Source organism: Camelina sativa, chromosome 3, assembly GCF_000633955.1.
Source record: "Camelina sativa cultivar DH55 chromosome 3, Cs, whole genome shotgun sequence".
NCBI classification, from domain to species: domain Eukaryota; kingdom Viridiplantae; phylum Streptophyta; class Magnoliopsida; order Brassicales; family Brassicaceae; genus Camelina; species Camelina sativa.
Genome location: NC_025687.1, coordinates 7811955 through 7831328, shown reverse-complemented (window position 1 = coordinate 7831328; position 19374 = coordinate 7811955). Strand labels below are relative to the sequence as shown.

The 19374-nt window shown below is 34.3% G+C and overlaps 4 protein-coding genes and 1 long non-coding RNA gene across 6 annotated transcripts; 4 read left to right on the top strand and 1 right to left on the bottom strand.

The window, feature by feature from the left end:
* Positions 10-1527, top strand: LOC104775851 (probable nucleoside diphosphate kinase 5). Of its 2 annotated transcripts, none has more exons than XM_010499785.2 (5): positions 10-232; positions 490-699; positions 782-889; positions 1116-1225; positions 1321-1527. In XM_010499785.2, the coding sequence occupies exons 1-5, from the start codon at positions 162-164 to the stop codon at positions 1350-1352; spliced, it is 531 nt and encodes a 176-aa protein (XP_010498087.1). In that variant the 5' UTR covers positions 10-161; the 3' UTR covers positions 1353-1527. The 2 variants fall into 2 exon arrangements, with proteins under 2 accessions (XP_010498087.1, XP_010498088.1); XM_010499786.1 differs by having other exon boundaries at positions 140-232; positions 498-699.
* Positions 5959-7256, top strand: LOC104775850 (the record flags this gene model as incomplete). Its single annotated transcript, XM_019239782.1, has 4 exons — positions 5959-5964; positions 6081-6150; positions 6358-6968; positions 7047-7256. Coding segments are annotated over exons 1-4 (897 nt in total), but the record flags the coding sequence as incomplete, so codon positions are not given.
* Positions 11743-13428, top strand: LOC104775847 (protein TIFY 11A). The gene is made up of 4 exons (XM_010499783.2): positions 11743-12057; positions 12378-12465; positions 12559-12948; positions 13049-13428. The coding sequence occupies exons 1-4, from the start codon at positions 11871-11873 to the stop codon at positions 13275-13277; spliced, it is 894 nt and encodes a 297-aa protein (XP_010498085.1). The 5' UTR covers positions 11743-11870; the 3' UTR covers positions 13278-13428.
* LOC104775848 lies at positions 13467-14710 on the bottom strand. The gene is made up of 2 exons (XR_766081.2): positions 14047-14710; positions 13467-13969 (listed from the first exon to the last, which is right to left on the bottom strand). It is a non-coding gene; the product is annotated as an uncharacterized LOC104775848 (long non-coding RNA).
* LOC104775846 (oligouridylate-binding protein 1B-like) lies at positions 15193-18669 on the top strand. Its single transcript, XM_010499782.2, has 12 exons — positions 15193-15478; positions 15951-16012; positions 16417-16519; positions 16635-16711; positions 16817-16878; positions 16969-17056; positions 17168-17243; positions 17339-17369; positions 17470-17589; positions 17711-17796; positions 17908-18084; positions 18191-18669. The coding sequence occupies exons 1-12, from the start codon at positions 15374-15376 to the stop codon at positions 18461-18463; spliced, it is 1260 nt and encodes a 419-aa protein (XP_010498084.1). The 5' UTR covers positions 15193-15373; the 3' UTR covers positions 18464-18669.

The window sequence follows — 19374 nt, the reverse complement described above, 5'->3', positions numbered from 1 at the left end:
GGGGGGGGGGCGGAGGAATAATCGTGAGTAGCAATCTCTCGATATTAAACGCGCCGGAGGAGCGAACTCGACGAACCCAATTAGGCTTTAATCTCAAAGTTACAACTGCCCTAATTCTTCCGCCGGATTCTCACTGAAAGTTTTGTTCGCCGATCAATTTTATGTCAGGATTCCGACATCAACTAGTCTTCCTCCTCCTGCTTCTACTCTCCGTCTCCTTGTCGCCGGTTAGGTGAGCGATACAAATCTTAGGGCTTCCTTCGTATGAATAACACAATTGAAATGGATCTGCGATTTGGGGTTTCAATCCAATTGATTAACAGCTCTCTCTCTCTCTCTCTCTCTCTCTCTCTCTCTCTCTCTGAATCTAAATGATTAGTGATTCCCGGATGAGTCTCGTAGATGTTAATAAGTTCAATCCAATTGTATTTCATTGTTTGAACTTGTTGTGGTAATCGATGTTTGATGTGCTAAAACCCCTCTGTTTAGGTGTTTAGGTAGTGAGGAGAGAACATTGGCTATGATTAAGCCAGATGGAGTCTCTGGTAACTACAGCGACGATATCAAAAGGATTATAGTGGAGGCTAGTTTCAATATCGTCACGGAGATGCTTACTCAGCTGGACAAGGACACAGCTTCTGCGTTTTACCACGAGCACTCATCAAGGAGCTTTTTTCACGATCTTGTTACCTACATGACGTTGGTAATTTCTTTTTTTGCTCAATCTCTGCTGCTTTGTCTGCGTTTGCTAATGTTTGTGAACTGTTTCTTTGAAACCAAGTGGTCCGGTGTTGGTGATGGTATTAGAGAAGCCAAACGCTGTTTCTCATTGGCGTGGTATGATCGGGCCAACAGATGCCCAAAAGGCTAAGATATCTCACCCTCACAGGTTTGCTATTTTCCCCCAAAACACACTTGGCTCCCCTCCACCGATGATGCTCTGAGACTTGCTTGATTCTTCTTGTATTACTTGACTTTGCAAACCCGATCTTGAGGCTAAGATGTATATAGTCGTAAGCTGTGTCATCTGAAACCGTTCTCTCTGACTTGTTATGAATCTTTGTTAGGTTGCTCTCTGATCCTGTTTACTATATGGTCTTGTCTTGTTCTTGCAGCATCAGAGCATTATGTGGTAAGGACTCACAAAGAAATTGTGTGCATGGCTCGGATTCAACATCATCAGCTGAACGAGAGATCAACTTTTTCTTCAAGGATGTAGTTCCAGGTCACCCATCTTGCTTCTTAAACTCTGTCTCCTTCTTTTCGATTTCGTATTATTTGTTATGATCACTGACCTACCAAAACCCATTGTAATGCCAGGTGACATTGCTTCACAGCATGACGAACTATAAGAGAGACCAATACAGGTTCTTTAACCCCCATTGTCTGTTGTAATCTTGTAACTGTTGGTTTTATCAGTCTATGATTTGGATTTGGATCTAGCAAATGATTAAGACTAGTGAAAATATCCATATAATTCATAATTGTATCAAATTTTTTTGGAAAGAGGGCTATCATTTCACCCAATTTTTAATCATTGACACATCAGGATAATGTACATAAAGCCAAAGCCGAAGCTTTATGCATAGCTCAGGCCTGGCCCAAGTAAGTTGGGAAATAGGAATACTGTATGTGCAAAGAAGGCGTAGTGGTTGTAGTCAAACTCAATCTGATAAAACTTGTTAGACTTACTATATAATAAACAAATTTTGAAAAGAAAATGGTATAACAAAATTTAGAATGGAAGTAAAAGAGAGAGAGAAAATAAAATACTGTATGTGCAAAGAAGGCGTAGTGGTTGTAGTCAAACTCAATCTGATAAAACTTGTTAGACTTACTATATATAATAAACAAATTTTGAAAAGAAAAGGGTATAACAAAATTGAGAATGGAAGTAAGAGGGGAAAAAAGCCAAAAAATATTGAATCTATTTTTTATTTGACGTTTAATATTTAGTTTTTTTTGTTGGAAGAATAATATCCAAATTAATAAAAATGTGTCATTTAATATCTCAAAAATTAAATGTTGTCATTTTCCTACTTACGATTTCTTAACAAAAAATAAATTACAGTTTTATCTCTATTCATTTCTATTATTTATTAATTTATAAATAACATTAAAAATTATTTTTAAATTTTTACATAAAAAATGTAATTGTTAATATTTAGTGTCTAGTCCATTTTAACTACTATGCTGCATTGAACTGAAACAGTGTAACAATACCAACTCCAAAATTCGGTCACTATGCCTCCCTTGTATTTTTGTTTTCCACTACACATTCAGTTAAAATTTACTTTAACAACATAATTTTTGTTTAATTCGAATAATCATAACTATTTTATTCTTTATTACTTGTTGGTACTTAACTGATTAGGATATAAGTAATCCTGACGAATTGCGTGACGATTGAGCATCCCATTAACAACATAATATATTTCATTCCAGCAACCTAATTTAAAGAAATACATATATATATGGTTCTAAAATGGAGTAAAACAAAAGAATTTAGATGCTTATATAACACGTGTACTGTTTGAAAATCACAAAGACAACTTAAGAACTCCCTAGATTTTGTGTTTAATCACAATTCACAAGAGTTTAGGCAACGTCTTAACTGTATGATCCACATATTAATCACTGTTTAAAGTGGTCCCTAATCCTAATCCTTGTCCCAATGTCCTACTTTTTCTTAATTTAACTTCATTTTAAAATCAATCCTGTGTGCGTGTCAGTGTTCTGTCGCTACAAACATTCGGATTAATGTTTAGTTTTACTTTATAGTTACTTAGTCTCGATCTTTTTTATAATGATATTCCACTTCTTACGTAATTTATCGACTAGTTTTTAAGATCGTATTCAGAAGAAGGTAGCCGAGCAAGTTGAAGTAAAAGACAAAATTTCATGGAGACCAAGAAGCTATCCAATGATGTTACTTCATACGGTAACCTGCAGCAATTTTCTATATATTGGAGTTTGCTGATCATTTTATATTTTTATTTTACTTACATGTTATCTTGTAAGCAAGTTGAAAGACTTTTTGACTGATCCATATATAGGTCATAGGTGGGATGAATTTCTCTTATCATGGCTATTGCGTTATCAAAATAATTGCAAACTGAAACCATTTGCAAACTACATAAAAGTTACTGGTCTGTCTAAAAGAAATAAAAACTACAGTATATAAGATCCATCACTGTATGTGTTCATGAACAGATCGAAAAAGAAAATCAAAACTACAAGTGACTAGTTCATATATATAATAAAAACTACAAGTGACTAAGTCTAATGCAGTATATATTAGTTCATCATCAGACAACCTTGTTTAAACATATGGGTGTATATATGTGTTCAATAAATATCAATTCAAACTCATATAGTTTTGCTTAGTGTGAGTTTTAACTTGTAATAAACCAAAAAAAACACATATCGAATGCCTTAATATCTCTACTAAACAAATACAAACGGCAAACCCCTTAGAAACCTTTAAGAGAATGTGCTCCTAAACCATTCAACTGTCACAAGGAAGTTTATAATACCTTGGGTTTATCATATCTTAAAATCATACTAGCTAGCTGTACAGTTTGTTGACTATTGCCCATTGGGAATAACAAATCTTAACATCATATCGTATATTCATATGCTTAATTTGCAGATTATAATTGTTAACAGTATAAGAAACCACAAATCCGAAGCTCCCTAAAACTAAGAAAATCTTATATCTCTTGGATTTGTTGCTTTGTTTGATAGGTGATTCTTGTCTAGCAGATACGTATTGAGACAGACTGATATTTTATAAATGATTTTATCCACCTACTACTACTCTCATCTAAGTATAAAAATATGCAATGGCATTTGAAAGTCAACCCGACCTCTTTGGGTAAAGGGCTAGACAACAGAAGAAGATTGCCAAAATAGCCTCTGTTCTCGGACACGTGTACATATACTTTTCTCTTTTACATCTGTATACTACTATACTCTATTAATTTGCCATTTACGTTGATATTATTATGTGGCAATCCTTAATTGGATGAGTTTACGTGATTGGGAATGTGTGGTGGGGGTTCACCAAGTTTCCTTTATCTGCAAAAAAAATAAAAATAAGCGTCAGTGCTCTTTCATAATTTCACTTTCCATCTGTCTACTGTCGAGTGTGTGTACTAGTCTACTACTACTTCTCAACTCTTTTTCCGCACGTGAAAATGTATAAGTTGATTCGTTTGAGATATATACATTTGATTGAGAGCTAATTCGAGAGTAAAAAAAGAACCCACCGTGTAATTTCTACTTTTTACGTAATTTTTTTAAGCTCCATGCAGATTTTGAGTGACGATTTAGCTAGTAATGGATCATATAACTGATGATTCTCAGTATATAGTATGGTTTAATTTAGGGATATTTATGTAAGCACAAGTTTGAAAAGTTAATACATATAGGACACTTGCCCTAAACAACTATAGGGCACATTCCCTTATATAAAAAAGAGTTAAGAGTTAAGGGGACATCAACACGAGCGCTCTTCTTGGATTTTCGTTATTTGGTTCGCTCTTTCTTTCTGACTCTTTTCCTTTTGGTTTTCTTTGAAAATAACATATATAGAGCTATAATTATATTTACAATTTCAATAATTTTCCCCCATATTATCTAACACTATAGTGGATACATAATTGGTGAGCAATAATACATTTCAATAGTCGATCTTCCAAAACTTGGATTTAACCGGCTTGTCTCTATTGTCTATATTTGACGTTTAATCTGTATATGTATGAGTTATGACGACAATGAATTGACACAAAAATTTATAAGTCTAGGTTAAATGCATTTTTCCACATCCAATATCAGCGCATATGTAATTCGAGGGTTAAAATTTAATTAACTTAAGAAATGATAGATACTAGGATGCAAATATGTAATATATGAGACTTATAAAACCGAATTGACATGATGAGACGATATAAATAAATCTAAGAACTTTAGGATCATATAACATTATCTAGATGTATTGTATCGATATATAATAAAAGTGCAAAAAGAAGAAAAGAGCAAATTAAAAAGGCTCTAAAATAAATACATACAAAAGTCTTCTGGACCATGGTTACAAGTATTTAAAGAAGTGAATTTCCTTCGTCACAAGAATTTGTTTTTTCTTTGTTATTTTGAAATTAGTACAACTTTCGGTAATTACGATATTTTTTTCTTTTATTATTTTGCATATGCCCATATTATTAACGCTGGAAATAGGAATGTGCATAGAAACACACCTTTATATCGGATCACAAAAAAAAATGATAGTCAAAAATGTGGGATACTATATAATCACAAGTTCGTATAAATTATATATAACAAAATTCATGATCGAACCCTCTCCGTGTCACCATAGTAACCATTCAATGTTATGCATTTCTAGGGATTCAATTTCTCGTTCTTAGAACTTGCGACTGGTACAACAGATCAAAATTTAGTCTATATGTCGTTAAGGGTGGCTCCACGGTGTATGAACCGAGATTAATGGCGTGACGTTCTCTCCCATGCACGGGGGTTTATTATTAACTAAGTTTTTTGGGCGTTAAACTTTAAAGAATGTTAATACCAGTACAAATATTAATCAACGGGCCATAGAAGAATGTTGGTGGACTCGTTGGTTACGTTGGGATATGCGCATTAATATGAGTTTGTGAGTTGTATAAAGAAGCAACTATGAACTAACATCTGAACACAAGATTACAAAAACAGTTTAAAAGTTTTTAATTTTTTACTTAAAATTCTCTCTTTTAAGTAGTCAAAGTTTGGAACTTGAACACCATCAAATTCATCAATTTACTCCAACTTGTCTAAAAATCTTATCTTTTTTATCTCTATTATAATCAATCTTGATTCATCAATAACTCGAGTTCATACACATATACATTGATCTCTCTCTTACAGACAATTGTCAAAACAGAATTAAAAAAAAAAAAAAAAATGAAGGTTAGTTTTACTATCATTTGCGTTTAGCTAGTTAGATGATATCTATCCAGTAGGTTTCACTGACTTTTATTTCTCAGATGATGTCTAAAGTGTTTTCATCTGACTTTTGTTTTCAGTTCTTCGGGTGGATGCAAACCAAGCTTAATGTGGATCATAACAGACCAAGCACTTCCTCTGCTTCTTCTCGTAAGTTTTACTTTTCATAAAATCTTAACTTCTAGATTTATTGTCTACTAGGGATATGTGCAAGCAATGCCCCAAGATTCTTGTCTGGTAGAACTTGCTTGTCTTAGATCTCGTTTGGGACCTTATTTTGACAAGATTCTTGTCTTAACATCTTCAATTTTACTGGTCCTCTGAAATTATTTTGATGTCTTGAATCTTGTCTTTTAGATCATGTGAAGCAAGAGCCAAGAGAGGAGTTTAACGACTGGCCTAACGCGCTGCTAGCTATTGGAACATTCGGTACAACAAGCAACAGAATGAGCGAAAACGAGGGGAAGAGCGTTGTTCATGAAGAGGTTGAAACGGAAAAGAAGTGTACCACACAAGCCGAGCAAGAAGAAGAGCCTTCTTCTTCTGACGATCTTGAAGATTTCACTCCCGAGGAGGTCGGAAAGCTCCAGAAAGAGTTGATGAAGCTCTTGTCAAGAACAAAGAAAAGGAAGTCTGATGTGAATAGAGAACTCATGAAAAATCTTCCTTTGGATAGATTCTTGAACTGTCCATCGAGTTTAGAAGTCGATAGGCGAATCAGCAATGCGCTTAGCGCTGTTGTGGATTTGTCAGAGGAGAAGGGGGAAGATATGGAGCGAACGATTAACGTTATTCTAGGTAGATGCAAAGAGATATCAATAGAGAGTAAGAAGAATAATAAGAAGAGAGACATAAGCAAGACCTCTGCCTCCTATCTTTTCAAGAAGATCTTTGTCTGCGCAGATGGGTTTTCTACAGCCCCAAAACCTAGCTTGAGAGACACGCTTCAAGAATCAAGAATGGAGAAGGTAAACAACTGAGTGATGAATTTAAAATATATATAAATTTTTAACTCAGCCTAATTAGTGAGAAAAATCAAATCACAGTTATTGAAGATGATGATACATAAGAAGATTAATGCTCAAGCCTCCTCGAAACCAACATCATCGACGACAAAGAGATGCTTACGAGACAAGAAACAGCTCTCACTAAAGAGTGAAGAAGAAGAAGAAGAAGAAACCAACGAAAGAAGAAGTAGTAGCGACGGATATAAATGGGTCAAAACAGACTCTGACTGTGAGTTTTCATCAGATCCTCATTACATTTCAATAACACTCAAAAACAAATTAACAACTGATTCGATCTTTCTTTTGATGACAGTTATAGTTCTTGAAATCTGATCCAACCTTCGTATTTTAAGCTCTTGCAAAATCTTTTCCAAGTACAGGTAATTAAGTCACGACAGTAGAATCTGTTAATTAAGCTTCGACGTTTCTCTTTTTTCAAGAACTCATGAAAGATATTCTATCATTATATGCAGATACATCATCTTCTCGAGAAAATTCAAAAGAAATAATGAAATGAGTCTTTCATTTCTGAGGAAATTTTTGGGTGCATCTGCAGATTAAGCCTTGGGCTTTTAGAATGTTTTAACTTCTATTTTTGCATGATTAGATCTGTGGGCATTTGGGTCCATAGAACTAAACATGTTCTTGAAATTAAATTGCATACATGCGTGCGTGTGATTTGTGTAATTTTAAGGTGGATAACCTCAGCTTATAAAGATTATTATTTTTTATTCTTTGTGTCTTTCGGTTCACTTTTTTTTTTTGTAAAAGACAAGTCAAAATCTAGAGATGAATAAAATTTCCCTCTCGTTTTTTCCTTCATTGTGTATTAGTCCCACGATAGAAATAAATTAGCTTTTGCTATTTTTTTTTTGGTCAACCATTGGGCCACAACCATTGGACCACAACCATTGGGCCACAACCATTGGACCACAACCATTGGGCCACAACTGACTAGTCCATTAGTAAGAATAATTAATATATATTATTGTAAAAAGAAATCAGGTTAAAACTAAAAAAAAATAGCTAAATTAGAAAAGGATATATATTCATTTACGTCAACTGGATAAATGTATTCCCAACACACAAATTAGGAAATTAATCAGCGATATAAATCAAAAGGTTAACGAATATCGAACATTTCAAAGAAATATGATTGTTTTTTCGTAGCCTTTTTGAAATACGAATCCTTTGCTTACTTTATTTTTATAAGTTGTTGTTGTTAGCCCAAAATCAATGTGAAGTTTCCGCCAAGCCCATATGGTTATTTACGTCTTATAAATTTTATTTTTCTTCTTTTGGGTCGTGACATTCATATTGTGTATATGCAAACATTTTTTTGTTAAAGACAAAAAAAAATATTTAGTTGTAAGTTTGTAACTTGTAGTCTTACATAAAGAGAACTTACTGTAGATAAGAGGGAAATGCCAGATTCTCCGATAGAGATTAATTTAGTAAAACGTCACAGATACAAATATTCTACCAAAACCATAAGCTAATCTTAAGTTTAGTGATATGATATGTTGGAATATTACAACGATCAGAGAAAAAGAAATGCTAAGAAAAGTGGAATATTGAATGAGAGGCTGGTATCTATGACGTTTTCGGTTAGCTTTCATTTTTTTTTTTTTTTATAATTATTGTTACCAAGAATATATGTCACTTTCAAAAGGACCCATTCTTTACCCTATTTTAATTCCAAACGTTTTTTTTTCCCTCAAAACACACCAGCCACTTGGCCTGCGCACCTCAACTAGTAGTGGAGTATGGATAACGAGTTACACCAAACGGTTTGGTCCAATCCGGTTCGACAATTATTGGTTCGATAAGCCGATCGCTCGGTTTGATCCACAATCCGACATCGTTTTAGTCCAATCGACAGCAACAACACATAATAATAATAGATTATAGTCACATCTAAACTTTTTCTTGTAGTATCATTTTCCCGAACACGTTTTTCATTGTTGTTGTTGGAACAAGTCGTAGTATTGAAGCAACCAACGTAAGGAATGATGATTGTTGCGTCCGTGAAAGGGGCAGTTCGGCCAATTGATTTTAGGGTCAATTGCAGTTATACCCACTTTGAATCAAAGTTCGTACAATTACACCCACTTTGGATGGAAGGTGTACTTTTGGATGTGTTTTGCATATGTGGCATGTTTTTTTGGACAATTTTAATCTTGTATTTGGTTTGGAGTAAAAACAAAAAATAGTGAAGGATAGTTTTTTTTAATCGATTATTTCTCTTTCTCTCTCCCTCTTCTGTTCTCTTTACTATTACTTTTTTTTTGTCACTTTAATTAGTTATTATCAAAAACTTATCTAATTATTTTTATACAATAAATTATGATTTTATATTTTCGACATTTGAAGATCCATATTACTATATTTTAGATGAACTACTCTACATTAGGATACAACGACAACATCAAATTCATATGTTCATGGTCATGTGGATACCAATAGAATTTGTGGGTTCTAAAGATTTAGGGAATATGATACAATCCCAACATCAAATCTATATGTTCATTGTCATGTGGATACCAATAAAATTTGTGAGCTCTAGAGATTTAAGGTTTAGTATACAACGACAACATCAAATCGATATGTTTATGGTTATGTGGATACCAATAGAATTTGCGGGTACTAGAGATTTAGGGTTCTAAGATACAACGACAACATCAAATCCATATGTTCATGGTCATGTGGATATCAATAGAATTTGTAGGTACTAGTAACACATGATCATAAATGTGTGTATTAGTAATACATCAAAGTTTCTTATCAAACCCATAACACATGACCATAAATGTGGTACTATCAACACATCAAATCCATATATTTGTAGTCATGTGGATACCGACCGAATTTGCAAGTTATAGATATTTAGGGTTTAGGATACAATGACAACATCAAATCCATATATTCATGGTCATGTGGATACCAATAGAATTTGTGGGTAATGGTAACAAATTAAAATTCCTTAAAACTTATCCAAATAAATAACTACTTATGAATTCAATATTTTGTTAATCCATTATGCATCTAATTTAAGCTTAAAGTATATGGACAAATAGCCTATTTCATATTGAAATTTTAATTAAATAAATTCATTAATTTCTCAATTATTTAATTAATTTAGTTTGGACTTATAAATAGTTGATTTGACTATGAAGACCAATTCAATTGTATTTGATTTATATTAGTCTCATAATTATTATTTTTTGTGGAAAGATAAATATTGAAAACTGCAAAAAATGTTTATTTACAAGTTTCTTAACTTTTTTTTTGTGAACAACTAAACTTACTAAACTTAAACATAGTAATTAAAATAAAAAAACAAATGTTAAAGAACCAAAATATTAAAAGAGAAAGAAATAATAGAGGGAGAAATGAGAAAGAAAAAGAAAAAGTAAAAAGTGAATGTTAGTTTAGTTGGAGGGTGTAAATTGTAATTTGACATAAAAAAGATATAGTGGTAGTAGAAAGTGGATAAAAGTGCGTGTATTAATAGTTTAGGGAAAAGTGGATAAAAGTGCAAAATTCTCTTGATTTTACGAGTATTACTATTATTTTTTTTTGATTTTTGACCAAACTAATTAGGTGATCTCTAAAAGATTGATTTTTCCTTTCTTTTTCTTTTGATATTTTCTTTTCTTATAGGGAAAGTGGGAAAAACGCGAATCACACAAAGCTGTTGCGAGTGCGCCTGTAAGATTGCGATACGTGTCACAATCTTAACGGTCTCTTTTATTAAAACACGTGTTTAAAAAACTTATGTCGGATGATGGATGGGTAAGGCTTTGATTTTTTTTGTTCAGACAGACAACACGAAACTTCTTAGGAGATGTTCGGTTCTATGGATGGTGGGATCCCACACATCTGGTCCACAGACTTAATTCAATTTGTATTGCCGTTTAAGTTTCTTAGCTAACGCGAGGTAACGTCGCAATTGTCTAATGTCTGAAAAGGTCATGAACATTGCTTTTTATTACGATGATGCCACCATGTTGAATCAGAGCGTGTCCTTGTGTAAGAGCAAATCTTGTAAATTACGAGGAGTATTCAGGTGTTTTGAGGAATTTTAGGATATAGTAAGTAACGCTGTTTAATAACGGTCCGTCGGTTCTGAATTCTTAATTATCTTTTATTTAATCGTAAGTAAAACGTGCGTGAGAATTCTAACGAAATCTATTTTTGAAGTTCAAATTTTTTTTCCAAAATCTGACCGTCGATGATAAACAATTCAAACAGTACCAAAACAAGAAAACAAAGGTGAACATATGTTTTATGATAAGACAGGGCAATAAATTTGTTATACCAACTCTCAGCAAAAATATAAATTACTTGCACACTGTTGAATTATTGACATTAATTTTCTTATCATAAATCATTAACCAAAAATTTCCCTTCTTTCACACGAGATAGATTATAGATATAGTTATATTTAGTGAAAATTGTTTTCGTGTGATGGAATATTACTAAATATGTTAATACTATAATCTAATGGCTTCATTACCATAATATACTCCAATGGCTTCAATACCATATATATTTTTTTAAACTTGTGTTGTAGTATTTGATATTAATTATATTTTGGTAAAAATATATCGAAATAAAACTTTAAAAATAGAAAGTTCCTTCTTCTTATTTTTTTTCCATTAATTTATGGGAGGCTATTAAAGTCACATGAGGCTATATTGGTCGAATGAGTTTTATATATAAAACATATGAGCATAGCTCGACACATCCTCTTGTACTCTTACATTTTACGCGCAATCTACGCACTCAACAAAAAAAAAACGAAAAGAAGAGATAAACAATACATATAAAAAAAAGAAGTCTGGAGAATATTTGCTTCTCATGTACAGCATGTCGTCAAGAAATGAAAATGTTAAGGCACAAGCGCCGGAGAAATCAGATTTTACCCGGAGATGTAGTTTGCTCAGCCGTTACTTGAAGGAGAAGGGCAGCTTCGGTAACATAGATCTTGGTTTGTTCCAAATACCTTCTTCCGGTCTAGGGTTTACCGGAAAATCCGATCTACCAGGTACTTTATCTCTTCCTCTCTCATGGCCGCCACTTATAATTAAGTTCTGTTTTTTTTTTTGCTTTTGCCAGATTTACTATTTTTTGTTTTGTTTCTTCAGTTCTAAGTCAGTTCATTAGAATCGGAAATAAATGAGCCCTAAGACAAGTACATAACAATATAGAGGAATTAGGCAGGATAGATATTGATTAAATTTTATATGGTTCATAAAAATCCCATACGACATGTTGTATCGCCAAGAAAATAATTATTCCTTTGATTCTAGTGAAGCTGGTCTATTGAATTGTTCACCAAAGTTTATAACCTCTTGTATTATTCAGGGAAACAAAATGCGTTGCAGAGGGCAGAGCATTGCAAAGGCGAACCCTCTAATTCATCTGGATGCAAAGTCAAAGATGCCGACCTCAGGTCTCTCTTTTAATCCTGGGGACTAGGAAAAGGAAACCCGGTTAACCCCGGTTTTAAATGGTCGTGTTCTGATATCTGGTTTTTGGTTTACAGTGAATCACAGCCAGAAAGTTCTCAGCTGACCATATTCTTCGGAGGGAAAGTTATAGTATACAATGAGTTCCCTGCAGACAAAGCTAAAGTGATAATGGACGTCGCTAAACAAGCCAAGCCTGTGACTGAGGTTAACAACATTCAGATACAAATCAATGTCGAAAACAGCAACAACAAAAGCAACATTCAGACACAAATCCATGTCGAAAACAACAACGACAACAAAAGCAATATGGTTCTTCCTGATCTTAATGAACCTACAAATACTGCTGATACTGATCATAGTCACCCTACAATGGAACAACAGAAGCAACAAGAACAAAATCAGATCGTGGAACGTATAGCACGTAGAGCCTCGCTTCATCGATTCTTTGCTAAACGGAAAGACAGGTACTTTTGATTTTAACATATATATACTTGTTGAAACATGTTTAGAATATGTTCCATTATCCTCAAAAGCTGCGTAGTTTACATTTTTTTTCTATTACAGAGCTGTAGCTAGAGCTCCATACCAAGTTAACCAAAACGCGGGTCATCATCGTTATCCTCCGAAGCCAGAGACTGTAGCCGGTCAACCACTAGAGCCAGGACAGTCGTCACAAAGAACGAACGACGCTGTTGCTCAAACCATGGCCCAGCCCAAATCAGATTGTGATAAAGATGTTACAATGGATATTGAAGAAGACCAAAATTCGAAAGATCTCGATCTAAGGCTATAGTAATATTTGCTAAATGTTTTTATTAGGAACTGAGCTTCTAGATTAACGTTTCGATCCTCTTGACTTATTTTAAGTGATTTTTGTTTTGTACTGATGTCTGTAATCATAATCTAACTTGAATATTTATAAACGAAATAGTAAATTTAGATAACGACATACATATATAGGAGTTCATTTACAAAACCAGAATTATCAGGACTACTACTACACTGCATTTAAATAGAACAGAGGGACTGATAGAGTTTGTCGTTATAACGACATACATAGGAGTTCATTTACAAAACCAGAATTATCAGGACTACTACCACACTGCATTTAAATAGAACAGAGGGACTGATAGAGTTTGTAACTCTAAACTATCCACCATTACAAAACAAGAACCCTAATATCGAAATCTGGATGGATATTTTCTAGAATCTAAATAAGCATCTAAGAAACTCATATGTAATTAGTCGCCAACAGAGTTATCACCTCTGCTTCACAAACCACAATCAAGCATAATTAAGCCCCTCCAATAGTCTCGACTTCCTTAATATACTAAAGGATCTCAAATAAACACTCAATTCCTGACCCAAAGTTGAGCAAGCCGGCTTTGGCGATGCAGGGTAAGAGGCAATGAAGTCTTTTTGAACAGTCGACCGTCAGTTCCTTTACTTCAGGTTCACCGCACACATAGGACTTACATAGCGCATCTGCAAAACATTTCAGGTTATATAGTATTTTTCTTGATACAAAAACTTAGGTTGATAAGATACTAAAAGAGACTCACACAGGAAGCCGAAGAAAAAACATAGAGCAACCTTAATTATCGTCACGATTTCGATCCGATCCTTTTCATCATATATGTACATTAGAATAGACATACATAGTAAAGCAGAAAGCACAGTTGTGACCATGGATGATTAACTGAAGCGTTTAAGGTTTGTGGCCATGGATGATCTTTTATCTCGACGTTTAGGCTCGTTGTGAGCAGGAACAGTAAAATTCTCGACAGCCAGCTTCGAAGAGATGTAATTCTCGTCCGACAAGTAAATCTGAAACAAGGCTCATCATCTCTTCAGAACCGGAAACATGGTCTGGATTTGGGGCTGATCTTTTGAGCACGAGTGGAATTCGAACCGGAAGAATTAGGGGTTTAACTCAATTCTACAGACATTGCGTAACCAATGGATGAAGAACCAGACTTGATCGAAGATTGAAAGAGGAATCCCGATTTTAGGGTTAGATTCGCTCTGACTCCCTGACAAGTGAAGTGACAACTATAAAAGAAGGAGAGAGTGGAACCCAAGTGTCACTTAAGTAACCAAAGGGTTTAGGACCAAACTAGCCAAGTGTCAGTTGTTAAGTAACCAAAGGGTTTAGGACCAAACTGGTTCGTTATCTCCTTCAAAGTTTTGTGTCTACTCTAATTTCCACCAAACATTTTTTAGCTGATACATGAATTAAACGATTCTTTTAAAATGAAAATACATATATAATTAGTACTGATGGTAGTGAAAACATTATGAATCAATTAACAATGAAAGATCATAATCATCTTTCTAATCAAGAACTTGATTGCAGATGAGGAATCTGAAAAATCAATTTAATGGCTAAATTTGTTAAAATAATTAAATTGATACGGTGTATCTCAAGATTTCACTAAATAAGGGGGTGTCTGTTGCAATTACGTGTCAGGTATAAAGTTCATTGAAGGCGTGTCTGATTCGAGACAGTGATTTGGGCTGAGCCATAAGTCCATAACTATTAACGTGGTAGCAGTTCATTGGCTGTTGTTTTATTTAACAGGTCTGTGAGACTGTGACATTATTTAGCTTATCGAATCGATGTGTAAAAATAAGTAAATCCAATAAATTCGTAAGAGCCACTCGATTGCTTCCTTCGCTTTCTATCAAGTATCAAGAGACTTCCTTTTTTTTTTTTTTTTTTTTTTNTTCATTTGTCATAAATTTTTCTCGAACACCGAAAACACTTTTCGAACCCTAAAAGACAGAACACTGTGTCAATTTTTCATTTCCTAGGGGGAGCCAAGACAAAATAAAATCAAAGACAGTAGTTTTTTTTTTTTTTTTTTTTTTTGTTTTGAGAGAGAGATAATGCAGAGGATGAAGCAGCAGCAACAGCAACAAGTTATGATTCAGCAAGCTCTTATGCAGCAACAACAGTCTCTCTACCATCCAGGTCTCCTCGCCGCTCCTCAGGTTTGCTCTCTCTTTTTCTGTTTGTTTGTTTCTTCTTCCATTTCATTTCTCGATTTGGGTTTCTAGGGCTTTTTCCAAGCTCGATTTCACTTGTTTTTCTCCCTTTTTTTTTTGTTCGTATAAGGACCAGGATTAGAAACTCTCCTATCTATGGTTTTATTTTGATTGGAGATGTTTGTTCCTCTTGTTTTTGTTTCATCTGACTGGGTCAAACGATAAAAAAGTTGTGAAATTAATGAGATTATCACTAATAGACATTGTTGTTGTAGTCTTAGTTAAAGTTTCTTTTAAAGTGTTTGTCTTATTATTTGATTTTGGTTCACCAACTCCATGACAAACCTTTGAGATGATACTGATTCGTTATAGTATTAGCTTAGTCGCTGAGACATTAGGAAGTAAAAAATTTTCCCTTTTATTTCTTTCTTTTTCATTTTCTTTCGTTTCTTTTTTTTGTTTTTTTTCGTTTTTGCAGATAGAACCAATCCCAAGTGGAAATCTTCCCCCTGGTTTTGATCCAAGTTCTTGCCGCAGTGTGTGAGTGTTAGGTTTTTTTTNTTTTTTTTTTTTTTTTTTTTTTTTTTGTATTTGTCTTCTCTTTTATGTATGTTTTTGTGTCTTTCCGCTTATTATAATCTCACTGGTGTAGTAGCTCTAGTTTACAGTTTCAGAGCCTTAGAATTAGTCAGGGGAAACAATAGTGCCTTGTAGTTATATACGAACACATATATTGTTAATAATTGTGCAGTTGAGTAAGTTTTTCAGTAAATGTCTTTGTTCTTGAAAAGGTTATTCTTTGTTATTAAGCCTTCATTGGTGATTTATTTTAATTGAGAATTGTGGAACTTGGAGACATACTGTTTTAAATTTTTGGTTTGGTTTTGTTTCTTTGTTCTGTTTCCTTTTGAGATTTTTAGTTTGCCTACTTTGAGAAATTGCAGGTACGTTGGAAACATCCATATTCAGGTGACGGAACCTCTGCTTCAAGAGGTTTTTGCTAGCACTGGTCCTGTAGAAAGCTGTAAACTAATTAGAAAAGACAAGGTTAGTGCTATCTTGCACTCTTAAACTATTATAGTTATAGTCTTAATTCTTGAAAATGATATATCTCTTAATTCAAGAGGGTTTTTTTTTCTTCTGATATTCTGATTTTGAGCAGTCTTCTTATGGGTTTGTCCACTACTTTGATCGAAGATCGGCTGGTCTTGCAATCCTTTCTCTCAATGGAAGGCATTTGTAAGTTAACGGACTTGGTTATAGCCTTTGGTTAATTTAGCATGAATAAGATACTCTGAATTTCCTAAGTTTGGATTAGTTTACATTGGTTAATGTAATGTGCAGGTTTGGGCAACCTATCAAGGTTAACTGGGCTTATGCCAGTGGCCAGAGGGAGGATACATCAAGTCAGTTCCTTATGCTTGGTTTTCTTGCTAAAACAGGATTTTGTATTTACTATTGGTAGAATAACGCACTTATGTGATGTTCATGTGCAGGTCACTTCAATATATTTGTTGGGGATTTGAGTCCTGAGGTTACTGATGCAATGCTGTTTAATTGCTTCTCTGTCTATCCGACTTGCTCGTAAGTTTTTTTTTTGTTGTATACTGCTGATGATGCCATATGAACTTTCTTGTAGTGAAAATGGAAGGATAAGATTTGCGTGAAATCTTCTAACATTGTTGTTATATGTAGGGATGCAAGAGTTATGTGGGATCAGAAAACTGGACGTTCACGAGGATTTGGATTTGTTTCGTTCCGTAACCAACAGGTATTGGGATTGTCTAACTCTCAAGTCCCTTTGTATGCATTGGCCTCTACCTTGGCCATTTTATTGATTGCTGCCATTCTTGTTTCCTTGTGCAGGAGGCCCAGACTGCAATAGATGAAATTGGTGGTCAGTATTGCTACTTTTTTTTTTGGCCCTTGATAGTTAGTGTTAATACTTTGTCATTTGCCCTTTTTGGCCAACTGGAATATTCTCTTCTGATTTTCAGGGAAATGGCTTGGGACCAGGCAGATACGTTGCAACTGGGCGACAAAGGGAGCCACTTCTGGTGAGGAGAAACAGAGCTCTGATTCCAAAAGTGTCGTGGAACTAACCAGTGGTGTCTCTGGTATGTTTTAACTATTACCACTCATGAGATAGAGAATCAAATGGAGACAGAGAGAAAAGCCTCAAAATGGTCTTAATTCTTACACGTTGATATTTATATATTGGCTTATTTGTTTTTGCAGAGGATGGTAAAGATTCTAGTAACGGTGAAACTCCTGAGAACAATGCTCAGTACACTACTGTTTATGTCGGCAATCTTGCTCCAGAGGTAAAATAAAACATTGTGGATATAGATCTTCTGTTGACTTTACACAATCATCATCAACAAAGTTTATAGTTTCTTGGATCAACAAAATATACTTTCGTTCAATTTTTTCAGGTTTCCCAGGTTGATCTTCACCGCCACTTTCATTCCCTTGGTGCTGGGGTCATTGAGGAAGTCCGTGTTCAAAGAGATAAAGGTTTCGGATTTGTGAGATACTCTACTCATGCAGAGGCTGCCCTCGCTATTCAGATGGGAAATACACATTCCTACCTCGGTGGCAGGCAAATGAAGGTACAAACTTGCTAAATTAAATTGTTTTTCTTTAGGTGGGACTCACCATTCTTTCGGTTTGGGAATGCTAAACATCTTCCTTTTTGTTGTTGTTCCCACTTCCCAGTGTTCTTGGGGAAGCAAGCCAACTCCAGCAGGAACAGCTTCAAACCCGCTTCCTCCGCCAGCTCCTGCACCAATCCCGGGATGCTCAGCCAGCGATCTTTTGGCTTATGAGAGGCAACTAGCGATGAGCAAGATGGCGGGAATGAATCCGCTGATGCATCATCCGCATGGACAACATGCTCTTAAGCATGCTGCAATGGGAGCCACTGGTTCTAGCCTAGGAATGTATGATGGTGGTTTCCAGAACGCTCAGCAGCTCATGTACTACCAGTGAGTTCTTCCTTGGAGCCTTTATTTGAATGAAGAGTTTTTTTCTTTTCTTTTCTTTTCTTTTTGTTATGTAATGTCTTCTTTATTGTATCTTTTTCTTTTCTTCTAACTTTATGTTCTTGTTATAATGTTATCATGTAGCTGTGGCCTGTGGGTTTTGTGGTTTGTGTTTTTTTCCTTGGTTAACTACGATTTACGTTTTTGCGCGTCTTCGTTACTATTTACAGACATCTGAGATGAGAAAAAAAAAAATGTTGCTTAATGTTATGTAAAAAGATGTGTACACGCAAATATTTGATTAAAACGACAATAAAAATAAACACATACCACTATATTTTAAAGAAAAATTTGTATGAGTGAAACGGAACTACCTCCTCCTTTTATTATATGTTAATATAGGTAGACTTCTCTCGTAAAAAAAATTAGCTCTTATGTGAAACTATTTTCGTATGAATAACGAAGCTAATCCGCTATGGATGTGATGGTTGTCGATTCGATCAATTAACATCCGCTATGGATATGAATATGATGGTTGTCGATTCGATCAGGCAAAAAGATATGGTTAGATTTACGCTTCCTACCAACAACAAGTTCGTTTGTAATTGTTCATATTTGATTTAATAATCGTTTCTCGAGGTCTGTCTCTCATCCAAAAAAAATTCTATTAACAAAACTAACTTTTCAATATTTTTTTATTTTTTTCCTCTTACCAGATGGGCATCCACGATTACTCAATACTTCATGGGTTGAATTTTAGGTTATCATCATTGGTAATATTTTATAATTACCTTAATCATTAATCAGGTAAAAAAAAATTTGGTTAAATTTGGTCTAATCCTTTTTTTTTTTTTTTTAAGGATCTCGATCATATTTGTAATTGTTCAAATTTGGGTCAAAATTTGGTATCTATCTTAG

Bases quoted from the DNA above. Each gene is read 5' to 3' on its own strand.
- LOC104775846 (XM_010499782.2), top strand. From the start codon at position 15,374: ATGCAGAGGATGAAGCAGCAGCAACAGCAACAAGTTATGATTCAGCAA. The intron at 15,479-15,950 runs GTTTGCTCTCTC...TCGTTTTTGCAG, and splicing joins GTCTCCTCGCCGCTCCTCAG to ATAGAACCAATCCCAAGTGG. The intron at 16,712-16,816 runs GTAAGTTAACGG...TGTAATGTGCAG, and splicing joins TCTCTCAATGGAAGGCATTT to GTTTGGGCAACCTATCAAGG.
- LOC104775847 (XM_010499783.2), top strand. From the start codon at position 11,871: ATGTACAGCATGTCGTCAAGAAATGAAAATGTTAAGGCACAAGCGCCG. The intron at 12,058-12,377 runs GTACTTTATCTC...TGTATTATTCAG, and splicing joins CGGAAAATCCGATCTACCAG to GGAAACAAAATGCGTTGCAG. The intron at 12,949-13,048 runs GTACTTTTGATT...TTTCTATTACAG, and splicing joins TTTGCTAAACGGAAAGACAG to AGCTGTAGCTAGAGCTCCAT.
- LOC104775851 (XM_010499785.2), top strand. From the start codon at position 162: ATGTCAGGATTCCGACATCAACTAGTCTTCCTCCTCCTGCTTCTACTC. The intron at 233-489 runs GTGAGCGATACA...CCCTCTGTTTAG, and splicing joins GTCTCCTTGTCGCCGGTTAG to GTGTTTAGGTAGTGAGGAGA. The intron at 890-1,115 runs GTTTGCTATTTT...TTGTTCTTGCAG, and splicing joins AAGATATCTCACCCTCACAG to CATCAGAGCATTATGTGGTA.